At 33.7% G+C, this 14,634-nt stretch overlaps 1 protein-coding gene across 3 annotated transcripts in view; it reads right to left on the bottom strand.

Moving 5' to 3' along the window:
• Positions 1 to 14,634, bottom strand: part of LOC101901176 (protein turtle) — a 379,534-nt gene that overhangs the window by 116,747 nt on the left and 248,153 nt on the right. The window contains exon 6 of one of the 3 annotated variants that reach the window (XM_059124788.1): positions 12,185 to 12,451. The exons of the other annotated variants lie outside the window; for them this stretch is intronic. Coding sequence (XP_058980771.1) covers positions 12,185 to 12,451 — 267 coding nt within the window. The remainder of the gene's footprint in view (positions 1 to 12,184; positions 12,452 to 14,634) is intronic. 3 annotated transcript variants of the gene reach the window in all.

The raw sequence follows: 14,634 nt of genomic DNA on the forward strand, positions 1-14,634 counted from the left end.
AACGGGCTTAAATGCCTCTACTGTAGAGTAACTTGCCTCAAAGGCCACTACTACAAAATATCTGCCCTTCAATGGCCGCAACTGAAGGTTAGCTGCTCTCAGATTTTCCTGCTGTGGAACCTCAGGAACATCTAGTTTATGGTACGTTACTAATATAATGTAGTTGTCCTCCAGATGTCGCTATTGTATATAAGTTGGTCTCATAAGCCTTTATTGTAAAGTAGTTGGCCTCAGAGACCTGTCCAGTAAAGGGGTCGCCAATGTACAGATGACCTCCAATGGCCGCTACTGAAGAGTAGCTGCCCTCAGATTCTCCTGTCGTGGAACCTCAGACGCATCTAGTTTATGGTATGGTACTTGGTGTGCCGGTGCAGCTAATATAATGTACACAGTTGACCTCCAGGTGTCGCTGCTGTGGAACCTCAGGAACATCTAGTTTATGGTATGTTACTAATATAATGTAGTAGTCCTCCAGATGTCGCTATTGTATATAAGTTGGTCTCATAAGCCTTTACTGTAGAGTAGTTGGCCTCTAAGGCCTCCCCTGTAGAGGAGTCGCCAATGTACAGCAGCATTAGAGTAGCTTGCCTCAGAGTGCTCAACAGTAGAGCAGCTGTCTTAAAGGCCTCTCTTGTAGAACAACTTGCCTCAAAGGAGACTACTACAAAATAGCTGACCTCCAATGGCCGCTACTGAAGAGTAGCTGCTCTCAGATTCTCTTGCAGTGGAACCTCAGAGACATCAGATGTATGGTACGGTACTTGGTGTACAGGTGCAGCTAATATAATGTAGTTATGTCGCTATTGTATAAAAGCTGGCCTTATTAACCTTTACTATAGAGTAGTTGGCCTCAGAGGCCTACACTGTACAGTAGTTGGCCACAGAGGCCTCTACTGTAGATTACTGTAGACAAAGCCAGAGAGCCTGCTATATACAACATGGCCTCAGAGGCCAGAGAGCCTGCTCTACACAAGCTGGTCTCAGATGCCTTTATTATAGAGTAGCTGCTCAGATACAGAGCAGTTGGGCCCAGATGCCTCTGCCATTCACTAGCTAGTCCCTAAACCTCCACCCCAGAGGTCTCTATCATAGAATAGCTAGCCTCAGAGACATTTACTGTAAAATAGCAGGGCTCTGATATAGATGTTGGTCTCGAAGGCATCCTTAAAGGTTTTTAGTGTAGAACAGCGTGTCTCAGAGTCCTCTGTTGTAGAATACAGGGCCTAAGATGCCTCTACTATAGCATATCGACCTCAAAGGCCTCTGCGGTAGAGTAGCTGGACTCAGGTGCCTCGAATGTTAAGAAGCTGGCCTGAAAGACCTTTACTTTAGAATAGTGGGTCTCGGAGGCCGCTAATGTAGAGAAGTTGTCATAAAGGCTTTACTGTAGAAGGGCTCCAAGGGCCTCTAATATGAAGAAGCAATAACGTAGAATATATAGTTTCCAGATACCGTGCTTAATGTATAAAATATGGGCTTCATTAGACAAGCATGGTGTCCATTTTGTTCCATTCAACTTATTTTAAAAGACTTAAATCCAAGTTCAAATAAAAATAGTTAGAAAGTCTGAGTGGCGATAAGCGGATAAATAGAACACCGATAGCACATAAAATGAGTTATTGATGCAGTGATCATCAATCATTGGACTATATCAGGAATTCCCTTTTTTTTTAGGTATAAGAATTATTAAGCTTTGAGGAAAATCGGACATTGATGTCACTCGGTAAAAGAGTTATTATCATTCAATATTTTGAAGTTTTGTAAGGGAGATACAAGGGAGAGTAAGCCACTATTGTTCGCTACGGTACCTGATCGAAATCTTATTGAAACTATACAAAGTTTGAACTATATTTGTTTCTCCCATTACCTAAAAAGAGACTTGATTTTTTTTCGCAATTTTTGAGGAGTTACCATAAAGAGTGGACCGATATTACCCATTTCCGAATTCGATTTAAGTTTGGTAAATATATTACGACGTATCAAGCATAGACCAAAGTGGATACTCCTTTGAACATTTTTTTATTGTGCGTACAAGCCGGCCAGAGAGACGGACGTACATAAGAATAGAAGTAGATAGACTTTACATGTCCTGAAACTGGGGTTTGTTCAATAAAAAAACTAGTTTACAAAACCAGGCATTTTGGCTAGGTACTTGTAAGCAAAGTTAAATTATATAGACTCTCTCTAGCTATGAGGCTGCCATAGATACATCAAATTTGACATTTTGCTTGAAAAATACTCATTTAAATTGGTCAAATAACAACTACCAGCATGATATTGGTAATAATCGTTATGTGTGCATACACCCGACTATACCTAGTTTGTATCTTCACGGCTCTAGAAGACGCCCCTCCTCCGCATTGCTTTTTACATCAACACCACTTTTGACCACCAACACCACTGCATTACTTGAACAATTTCGATAAAATACTTCAGCACACATTCAAATAGTTTTCCCATATTTACATTTATAAGAATTTTGGTATCTATTACACACAACCAAACAGATTACACAAAAAATAAAAGTAAGCAAAAAAAAAAAAAAAAAAAATATGCACATATTTTTATAAAAGGCAAACATTTGGTATTTTGTAACCTCTTAAAACAAAGAGACAGGGCGAACGAGAGAAAACAAAATCTCGGCATTTTTGTTACACAAAGTTTGTCATATTTGGCAAATACTATTAAACATTCCACCAGACACACACACACTCGGAGATACAGCATATCTGCTGTGGGTGTAGAATTTACACAATTTTATGCCATATCCAATAAACATCACATTTGTATGCAATCACATGTCCACACATGCAATTGTAGTCGTTTGAAAATGCCAAGTCCAAAAACAAAAGCTGGCGATCCCCGCATAGAGTGTTTGGTTTAAAAGGAGCCAGGATCAAACATCTTTGTGGTTGAAGCAAAGCATCAAAAAAAAAAAAAAAAAAAAAAAAAAAAAACAATAGAAACAACAATTGTTTCTTTTCATTTTATATTCACATTTCCTTTGATTCCACTTCATGTGCAGCCATGTGCTGCATGTGTGCACACACATAACCTCATGGGGAATAGTTTTTTCTTTACAGTTTATAATTTCAATATTTTTAATGTCGCGTTTTTGATATCAAAATATTTTTCATATTTTAGGAGGGAAAATTGTCTTTATCCATAAATTAAATCCAAATAATTTTTATTTGAAAATTTTTTATAATTTGAAAATACATTTTCTAAAACTGATTCAACATAATATACAATTATAAATTATATGCTATCTTTTATATTTGGAACACAAAAGGCCGGTCCACAAATGTTATTTTGCCATGGACAGGCTACAAATCTACGAACTGCAAAAACATAAATTTTCAAAGATGCTATCGGAATTTATTATAAATCATATTTGATTTGAATGAAACAAAAAAAAAAAATAAAAAAAAAACACAAATGCAGTGGCACAAATATGTTTTCTTCACATTATGATATATGTTTATTAGGGTGGTGTGGTGATTAACACCAATTTTGAATATTTTTTGGGGCTACTGGTAATACAGAGGTAAAGTAATTGTCATTATTGTTGGGATGCTGGTAAAACACACCCCCCTCCATCGGATAAACAAACAAAATAATTAGAATTGAGAAATTAAGCACACATTAGGACAGGCGGGGCGGACTATACGATACCCTACACAAATATGTATATTTAGCACAGCTACCCGTAACAAAGAAAGGTTTTTATTTTGGGAATTTAAAGTATTATGTATGATCCAACCATTATCGTTTTTGAATACGTCTTTTGGGTTCACAGCAGTTATAATTTGAAGTCGAAAATAACAAATTATGGGAGGTAATCGATTTCCATCAAAGTTGATAGAAGCACCTCTCGTACCACTTCCACTTCCAGAAGGATTACATTAAGAAATATGGGATATATTGGAATCGATTTTTATCAAAGCCAGTAAAGAAATGTTAAAATTCGGGCGGGGCCGACTTTATGATGCCCTACACCACTATACTGATTAGAGCTATCCGCAATATAAATAAACGTTTGTATAGGGAATTTATGAGAAGTGGATCATACCATCTATGATCGTTTTCGAATGCATATTATGACTTTAGAGTAGCTTAGAATGGAACGTATATCCAACTGTAAATCGGTTTCCGCTAAATTAGACGGAGGCGTTTACGACTGAGCCGATTTCCACCAACATATATCCTATCGGATGGATATATGTCGTGAAATCGGATGAAGATATATACGGGTCCTATATCCAAATCTGACCCGATATCTATAAAATTTGGCAGAGGTATTTCTGACTACTATAAGTTATCTGCTACCAAATGTCATTGTTGAGGAGTGCATATTACGAATGTGAGAGAGTTTAAGACCAAATGGAATATAACATATATATGTGAGCTATGGTTATATCTGAACCGATTTTCACTAAATTATATATATATATGGTTCAAAGCTAAATTAGGTCGGATGTGTCGAAATACATCCTATTTGGACGAACATTACATTTTTGGTACACAATAAAATTGAAATTGGACGAATATATATATGGAAGCTATCTCCCGATCTCGATAAAATTTAGCAAAGGTGTTTCTGAGCTCTGGTACCAAATATCATTGTTTTAGATTGAATATTTCGAATGTGAGGCATTAAAACATCAAATCGGATGAAACATATGTATGAAAGCTATATTTGAACCGATTTTCACCAAATTTGAAGTACTTGCTTCTAGACTGAATTCGATTGGAAGTGCCAAATATCACAATAAACGTGAAATCGGTCGAAGATATATATGGGAGCTATATCCAAATCTGAATAGATCTTGATAAAATTTGAAACAGGTATTGATGGACTGTATCTGATATCTGGTACCAAATATTATTCTTGTGGAGTGCATATTATAAATGTGAGGGACTTAAACACCAAATCGGATGAAATATATATATGGGAGATATAGCTATATCGGAACCGATTTATAAATTTGAAGTTCATGCTTCTAGGCTGAATTTTGGTCGGAAGTGACAAAACTCACTCTATTTAGATTGATATTAACTCTCTGGTGCACAATAAACGTGTAATCGGATGAAGATATTTATGGATGCTATATTTAAATTTGGACCGATTCTCACCAATTTCAATAGGGTTCGACCTTGGACAAACAAATGCTGTTTTGAAAATTTCATCTCAATCGGAAAATAAATGTGACCTGCATTTTGTTCACAAAAATACCTGGAAAGATGAACGGATAGGTAGACCGAGTGACATGCTTAAAACGACTCAGAAAATGTTTCTATGAAGATCCTCAAACGTAACTATGGGTGTATCTCGTTTCATTCTCCATGTTACAAAGACATAATACCCTGACCACTATGTGGTGTTGGGTAAAAATCTATTCAATCTGAGCTATTATTTTATTAAATTAGATAATGGTACATGTGAGATCCATACCCAAATCTGAACCGATCTCGATAAAATTTTGGTATCTCTGATGTGTATGAGATGTCTGGTACCAAATATTGTTGTTTTCATCAATTTGGACGTATTTGCTTCTACGCTGAATTTGTTCGAATATGACGAAATGCATTCTATTTTGGCTTAAATTACTTATTTTGTGGAAAATTTATCTGAATTTGGATAGATTTTCATCAATTTCAATATGGTATGTCCTTGGGCCAAACACATGATTTGTGGAAAATTTCATCTTAATCGGACAATAAATGCAAACTCTACTTTGTTTACAAAAAAAAAAACATGAACAGACGAGTGGACGTAGGGACATGCATAAAATGACTCAGAATGTGGTTCTATGGAGATCACCAAAAGAAACAATGGATCCAGTTTACTACTAGTCTACTTTAGGGGTCTAGAATTCTGAAATAGTTCATGAAGGTTGAGACATGGGGAGGAATTGTTTTAAAAAGCGAACTTAAAAGGTACTATTGGCTCTCAAAGAAAAAATAGGATGGTTACTGAGTGATCTGCGACATAGTACTCTGAAGTCCTTTATGGGAGTAATTCTTGGTGTAGTGGGTGGAAATAGGGTACATTGTAACGAAATAGAAAATAGGGTAAGTTTGAGCGACCACCAAAATATAATACCTTGAAATTAAGCATGTTGCAACCACATTTAAAATTTTCATTGGAGTTGTATTTTAAATGGAGAATTGCAATGTGATGTACCTACATACACGCATTGTTAAAATTTACGATGATTGTAGGGTCTTCTGGCCCACTAAAGTTTTTGTTCCGCCAAAATTTGAATTTACCGTTTGAACAATATATCAATAAATTTCGCAATTTTCTACAATTAGACAGTTACCGAAAAATTAAAATTTCTTTCTTAGCTAAATTTCTTTCTTCATAGGTTAAAAAACATATTTGTCTTAAGAAGTTAGCCACAATTTCGAGTAATTTTGTTTTGTCTAATTCTGAATCACTTCTAAATCACTTGTATTATGTTACAGAATCTATTATTTTTGCAAGATTTTTCGTTATCAAATAGTAAATATGAAATATTATAGCAATTGTTCTTGAACAATACAAAATTATTTTTTGGAAGGAAATGTTAATGCTCTTTATTTCGATAACTAAATTTTATAAGATATCCTAAGGTTATCTATAAATTTAAAATAATACACCCCAATATGCATATTATCACATGCACATGTATGCCGTATTGCATGCATATTGAACGGAAGAAAAAAAAAGCCAACAACAATAATAATTCTGAACAACATCAAATGAAATATGGTTTTATTTCAAAAATAAATCTATATTCCTGGTCAGCGTAAAATTAAAAGTCCATCCATCTGGATGAACTGTAATCATAACAGAGTCCAAAGGACATATGACAGGAAACTAATATTTTGAGTTGTGTTTTGTCCGCAGGCTGATAAAGTTCGAAGGTCAGCTATATCGGTCAATGTTTTTATACCCTCCACCATAGTATGAAGAGTATATTAAGTTTGTCATTCCGTTTGTAACAGCTCGAAATATATATTTTAGAGCCCACAAAGTATGTATATTCTTGATCAGCATACAATTCTTTGTCGATTTAGCGATGTCTGTCCGTACTTCCGTACTTCAGCGGAATTGTTACAAATTTTGTATTCAAAGTTCGTAATGAATACTACAGCCTATGACAGAAAATTGTCTGTGCAGGGCCACGTCATCGTATAGTCCCCATGTAACGGTACCTCCCGATATTCGGTATTTTGATGATTTTAGCGACATTATTCTCGGCAATTGTGTTAAATTTGGTATTTGAAGTTCGTAATGGATAGCACAGCCTATGACAGTAGATTGTCTGTGCAGGTCCACGTTTTGGTATAGCCCCTATATAATGGTATCTCTCGAAGTTCGATACTTTGATGATTTTAGCGACATTATTCAACGGAATTGTTTCAAATTCCGTATTTGAAGTTCGTAATGGATACTACAGCGTATGACAAAAAATTGTCTGTGCAGATCCACTTTTTGGTATTACCCCCATATAATGGTGCCTCCATATATTCGGTATTTTGATGATTTTAGCTAAATTATTCACCGATCTTTTTTTTTTTCAAGTTTCGCATTTGAATATTGTAATAGCTCATGACAAAAGTTGCCTATGCAGGTCCATGTCGTCGTTTATAACAGAATTTTTAACGGATTTTATTTTTTTGAAAATTCCCAAATTCGTTCCAAATGGTGGAGGGTATTCAAAGTTCGGCCCGGCCGAAGTTACAGCTTTTTTACTCGTTCTATATCCAATAAATAATTGTACCTCCAGTGTGAAACGTAATAGTTTTCAAGTGTAAATTTTTTTAATGGTGGAAGGTCTAAAAAGCTCGGTCTCGCCGAATTTAACTGTTTCTTCCTTGTTTTTATTTCTTTATGGCTAAGATTTAATTACAGCCTTTATATAAATGTTAATTTCCATTTGGCATAATAAATTTTCACATTTATTTTCCATTAAAAAATAATGTAACCATCAATTCTTTATATGAATTCCAAGTGAATTTTCAAAATATGTACAATACTCCATCTCATCTTAATTTGGAGTCAACATTTTTAAAATTGTATAGAATATTTCAAATCTTCATGTATATTGTACATAATTCAATAAAAATAACTTCATATAATAAAAGTGCATGCTGTGAATTCATGGCATGAAAAGATGATCGCATTGAGCAATTATCATGCAATAACAATGTCATTTAATAGAAAGAAGTTAGATTCATTAAACTCGATATGTCAGCTTTTAGAAATACCAACATTAAAAACAACAACCATAACAACAACAAAAGCAATGATATCAATATTAATGAAATGGCGTTTGAAATTGGTCTTAATATGCATTTTTTATGTTCGATCCGTTCTTAATTGATGAGTTGAAATGTAGTATATATTTAGGCTACAGGGAATTGACAATGGATAAAATCAGCAATAAAGCTCGTTTTTAGGCTATATTCCAAAATGCATCAATTAACACTGTGTTGGATTTTTTACATGACATCAGGCTAGAAATGAACTAAAAATACCTACAAATATCGAATTTCGGGAGGTATCGGACATCATTATATCGACTTAGAACTTTATGCTGATCATGAATATGTATACTTTATGGGGTCTACGACGAATATTCAAGGATGTTAGAAACGGAATGACAAAGTTAATATATACGCCTTTTTAAGGTGGAGTGTATAACAGAATCATTGTTAAAAAATATGGAGGAGAATAATTTACCGAAAATTTAAAATTTTGGATACAAATTGTGATTTTGCCAATATTCATGAGTATTTTGCTATAATTTCGGTGTTTTTGTACCACTAAACAATTCAAAAGCAAGTCACTGAATTTGATATTCGAGTAAATATTCTTTTTCGATTTTTTTATTTTATTTTTGATGTTGATGTTTCAAACCAAATCAATTTTTATTACCTTTTTCCGTAGGTGATAAGACCATTTTTTTAATTTTTTGGGGTTTTATTAAAAGAATAACATATATTGAAAATCGATGACAATAATTCGATTTTGCAACCTTTACCACGGGCTAAATCGACGATTACTTTCGAAGGGTGTATCCGATTTATTTTGAACTTGGTACATCGTAATATTATTTTCAAACTTAGATTGAGACCGCAGATGGACAATATCGATCCACTTCTTCTGGGTCCTCCCCCAAAAAAGTCGAAATTTTCAAAAATATATATTTAACTGCACAGAAAGAGAAAGGATAAACCGATTTTGCTGCAACTTTGCAAATAACAACACTTGCATTAGTGTTAGGTCAGGTTCGAAAATTAACAACATCGGTTCACTTCTTCTGGGTCCTCCCCCAAAAAAGGTCGAAAATTTCAAAAAAATATATTTTACTGCACAGAAAGAGAAAGGATAATCCGACTTTGCTCCAACTTTGCAAATAACAAGATTTGCATTAGTGCTAGGTCAGGTACGAAAATGGACAACATCGTTTCATTCCATCAAGTACCTCCCCCACAAAGAGTTAAAATTTTGAATAATTATAACTCGTATGAAATCTGAGGTGTGTAGTCTGATTGTCTTCAAATTTCACACATCCCAATATTTTCTTTAACACAAGGTCTGGCGTTAAAATGGAATATATCGCTGCAATCATTCTGGTACTACCCCCACAAAATGTTGAAATTTTCAAAAAATATTTTCTGCTCAGAAAGAGAAACATTAATCCGATTTTGCTGCAACTTTGCAAATCCTTATATTTGCATCTGTGTTAGGTTAGGAGCGTAAATGGAAAATATCGGTCCACTCCATCAAGTACCTTCCTCACAAAGGATGAACATTTTAAATAATTATAACTCTTATAAAATATGAAGTAAGAGACCGATTGTCTTCAAATTTCACACATCACAATATTTTTATTAATCCAAGGTTAAAATGTAATATAGGGTCAACATTTAGAATATCCGTAAAGAAAATGGAATTCTTCGGCTCTCTATATCTCATATAAAGCAAAGGAAGTAGTGGATATAGTCCAAAGCCTGCACGTGGTAATATTTATATAAGTCTTAGGTCATATACGAATTGGTAAACATTGGGTTAACAGTTTGAATAATCATAACTCAAGTGTTCACGGATAAGTGAACACATTTTTATAATAAAAGAGAATATCGGGGCTACCTAGTGTAGATGAGAGGGATTTGTTAAACTGGGATCTTCTTAATACAGTCCACATGAAATAAGATCAGAAAATTTGGTGAGCAGACCTTCGAGTTAGAAATAAATAATACAGAATTTTCAATTGCTGCATGTGTTATGGAGGAGTTAGATTATGGGATGTAATCTTTACTCAGACTGATAAGCAAGTGCAGCATGTTTGCTTGCCACATGTGAGATAGCTATGCGTGCGTATGACCTCCCCCTTAGGTTTATGGTACATGGTGCATATGCATGTGTACGGTTGGTATCTATCTCTCTCTCTCAATTACACTTAATTATAATTTAGATTAAGTCATATTATCATAGACAAATTAAGGTATAGACTAAAAAGTTTTAAAATTTACCCCTTCCGCCAGATGTCACTATGGTTGATCTTGGGACAGTTAAGTCACTCAGGGATAGTGAAGTCACTCGACTTCGAAAACAATTTATTAATTTTTCTGCTATTTAAGTTCTATATTTTTTTATTTCACGACATAGTTGGGTAATGTCAATGTAAACAAAGTCACGGTTTCGTTTTTAATTGATAAATATTAAAGTATCATAAAAATATTCAATATTTTGTATAGTGAGAGAATTGAGTGAGTCTACTGAACCTCTCTTACAGCATGAACGACATCTATTGAAGCACTTTTTTCGAAGATAACAGATGAGACAACTTTTTAGTCTATACTTTAATTTGTCTATGATATTATCACAACTAGTTCTTAAGAATGTTTTTAATAAATAAATTTAGTGTCTTACAAACGCTCAAATGGAAAAGACTTTGTGTCTTTTAATTGATCCCGGTTTACATCAAGGCTGTGGGTATACATCTGTTCGCAAAACTGACTGTTACTATTTTAATTGAATTGTTTGCAATGGTTCGAAATAATGGCCGACCTAATCCCGTACTTCTCCAGATTAATATTACGGTTTATTTGTATTTAAATATATATATGTATTCTAAATTGGGGATTTTAAATTGATAGAGTTTTGGAACTTTTTGGCCGTTTTGGCCTATATACAATAAATCAAGTCTCGACAACAAGGAATTCTTCCTCCTAGAATGTTCAAGAGTTCGACATTTTTTCCCTCCACCATAATGTCCATTTAGATGTTATTTCTGAAATTTTTATGGGATATAAAATTGGGTGTACGGGTCCACGTTTGGGTATGATTTCATAGAAAAAGATTTCCTGTTGATTTTAGCCATATTTTTCAATGGAATTATTTGGAATTTTTATTAGGACTTTCTAGTGAAGGTTATAAAAAATTATGGACCTATAGAGCCTTTAGAACCATATGTCCGAAATTTTGTAGAAAAATTTCACATGTATCCACATTTTCCAATAATACCGTCCAAATACTTATATTTCACATTTAATGATACATTAAAAAAATATATTTTTTCAAATTTTAATCCTAAAATTTGTCTAGGACGAGATCAAAGTTATTGGAGTTAATGAGGTTGATATTTGTCCCACAATTTATTGTCCACTGTGAAGGATGCCTGTGATTCAGCAACGTCAAATTTATCATGGTTTTTATTTAAAAAAATGCACTGATAACGATTTGATGAGAATGTCGTGAAAATGTCTCACATGGGCCCAAAATGTCTCACAAATAAATGTAAAGCGAAAAGAGGAAAACATGTTTACTTTCAGTTGAAAACCAATTCGAAAACAATTTCTTGTTTATTTCAAAATTTAAATTTGGAAAAATACTCTTTATATCCGAACCCACAACTGAGTTTGAGAGTGGGTTGGTGGATGTGTGTTTTGTATGGAAACGAATGAAAATCGTTGGCACAATGATTTTGAGCGTGGATGGTATACGAACGTGCGAGCATTAACGAAATGTTAAACTTTAAACGTTAACCTACGCAATAACCCCTCCCCCCAAGAGGGAGTTAGGCGCCAGAGCATAAAACAACAACAAAATGTAGAACAAGAAATGAGAGTAGAAAAAAAAACAAAAACAAGAAAACAAAACCCAAAGTAAAAAAAAAGAACTTACTTTTATAAATATTCTACTTTTCTTATCATTGGCTTTTAGAAGTTTCCGGGCCGTGTTGGTTTTGGTTTTCTTGATGTTATTGTTTTTGCTATTCGGAGCAGTTGCTGGGGGATTGATGCTCGCAGCAGTCGTTGAGATGGCGGTGGACCTAACATTTGAGCCACCACTCTTGTTGGATTTTTGGTGTTCTAGTTGATGCTGTTGTTGTTCTTGCTGTTGGTTGTTGTTGCTGGTGGTTTTTATGTTTTTAGCATTTCCGTTATCCGGCTGCCAGTTTATAGTTTTATAAACGTTCAACGTTTAGATTTTTTTTCATGCCCAATGTTGTGGATATTTGTTGTTGAGTTTTTTTTTCGGGAAATACACAAGAGCCCCAAAACAGAAAATTTGTTACAAAAATGTGTAACGAACATTTCATTACATTGTTAGAACGATGAAATGTAAAGGTGTGTGTGTGTGAGTTGGGGTTGTTGACGGTTGGTTGAGGGTTTTTTTTTAAGCCGCCACCAGCATTGTTAACCCATCGTTGTTGCAAAAACAGAGTTTATTGGTTTTCCATTGAAAAAAAAGAAAAATTATTTCCCCACCCGCAGCATGAAGTTGTAGTTGTTTGGTTGGCATCAAGCGGTTTGATTGTGCCCAAGCAATGCGCCAATATTTGCAACAACCCATCGTGTTTTTCCCAAGGATGTAAAGGTGATTTTTGTTTCCAAAAAAAAGAGTGGAAGAAAAAACAATTTTTTCCAAAAGATTTAAGCATTGTTGCCAGGTAAAGTTGTTTTTTTTTTTTTTTTGGTTGGTTGAATATGTCAAGGTGTTGTTGTAAATTTTATTTATTTTCGGTTTTTTTTGCCAGTTGAAGTTGGTTATTTTTGCAGTTTCAGTTGTTGTTGGTTTTGTTTCGTTTTCAGCGTGTATTTCGCAAGAATTACAATTTTAGTTTATTGGTTTTTATTTCACCATTGTTATATAATTGAAAATTGTTTCGTTTCGTTCAAATTTGAAGCGTTTATTGGTTGTTAGGTTAGTTGATTGGTTGTTGGTTGGTCGTTCGGTCGATCGTTATTGGGTAAAGGGATAATATTTTTTTGTTATTATTTATTGTTGGGGGGTAGGGAAAATATCAAAAAGAAATAGAAGAACAAAAATATAAGAGAAAATTGAATTAGAATTTCGTTTCGAACTTTAGCTGTTTATCGTTTTGGTTTTTTTGTTTCGCAATAAATGAAATGGCAAAATAAATTCGCTTAATTGCATTTTGTCTGATATTGAAATGAGAATTCAAATAAAATTCAATGATGTTGAAGGAGTTAAGGGAAATACACATATTTTTTTTCCAATTCAATTATTCAATAACGGTGATTACGAATACGACCTCAATGAAACCAATTTGAGTGGCATGAAAGGCCAAAATGAAGTTATAACCAAAAACCAATTAGCACACAATTTTTTATTTTTTTTTTAATTTTGATAAAAAATTTAAATTTTTAATAGGGTTTGTAGTGAAATCGTATTTTTTTAAGGCAATATTAAAGGTATTTTTCTTCACACCTACTACCAACTGCAATCCCAAACCCCATAGATAAAGAAATATCAGTTCAAAATCAAATTCCCCAGAAAGAGGTATTACTTTGATGGACTCTAGATAAAATGTTGGAATAAAAAATATTTTTACATCTCAAATTAGTTGGGTTATGATTTTTGGACGATAAAATCGAAGAGTTAGGCCCTGTTTTTATATGAAGAAACGAAAATAGGTTATTCAAATTTTGAATTTAACTTCAAAAATATGAAAAACTAATTTGGAATATTGTTTTTCTTTTGCATTCACTTTTGTATGGCCATAAAACAACAGGTATTTATTTATTTAATTTATTATTATTATTATTTTTTTTGTTTTGAAAAAGTGCAAAATTTCTGGAGACATTATATTTTAGCTACTTTCAGCCACAATAAAGTTTTGAGTAAAATTTTGTTTCGAGTTGGGTTTTCTTTGGTCGGTAAAACTTTGACCAGAATAGAAGAGGCTATTTAAAACTTATATGGTCCATATCGAAGAGCGGATCTATAATAATACTTTTCTACTAGTAGCGACACTACAAAATCCAAAAATATGGCAAAATTAAATGGAAAATATGACAAAAGCTTAAAATACACTTAAAATCTCGATTTATTATTTTATAGTACTGACCTAAACATCTCTACAAATTTTCCAAACTCGATATTAAATGTTGCGAAATATATCTGCCTTTGTATATGGTCAAGGCTCCATATAAAAGCCTTTGCAAAAGTTGCAGTGAGGTTACCAACTCCCGAAGTCTTTTTCTCTGGCTGATGAAAAGAAAAGTAGATAGCTTCTAGGGTCAGCTTTCTCAACGAACTCCTACAAAGGTGGTCTAGGTTCACTTTTTTTGGAAATACTTCTCCTTTCTGCTAGATACATGTCTTTA

This window comes from Musca domestica, unplaced genomic scaffold (assembly GCF_030504385.1).
Source record: "Musca domestica strain aabys unplaced genomic scaffold, Musca_domestica.polishedcontigs.V.1.1 3, whole genome shotgun sequence".
Classification (NCBI taxonomy): Eukaryota; Metazoa; Arthropoda; class Insecta; order Diptera; family Muscidae; genus Musca; species Musca domestica.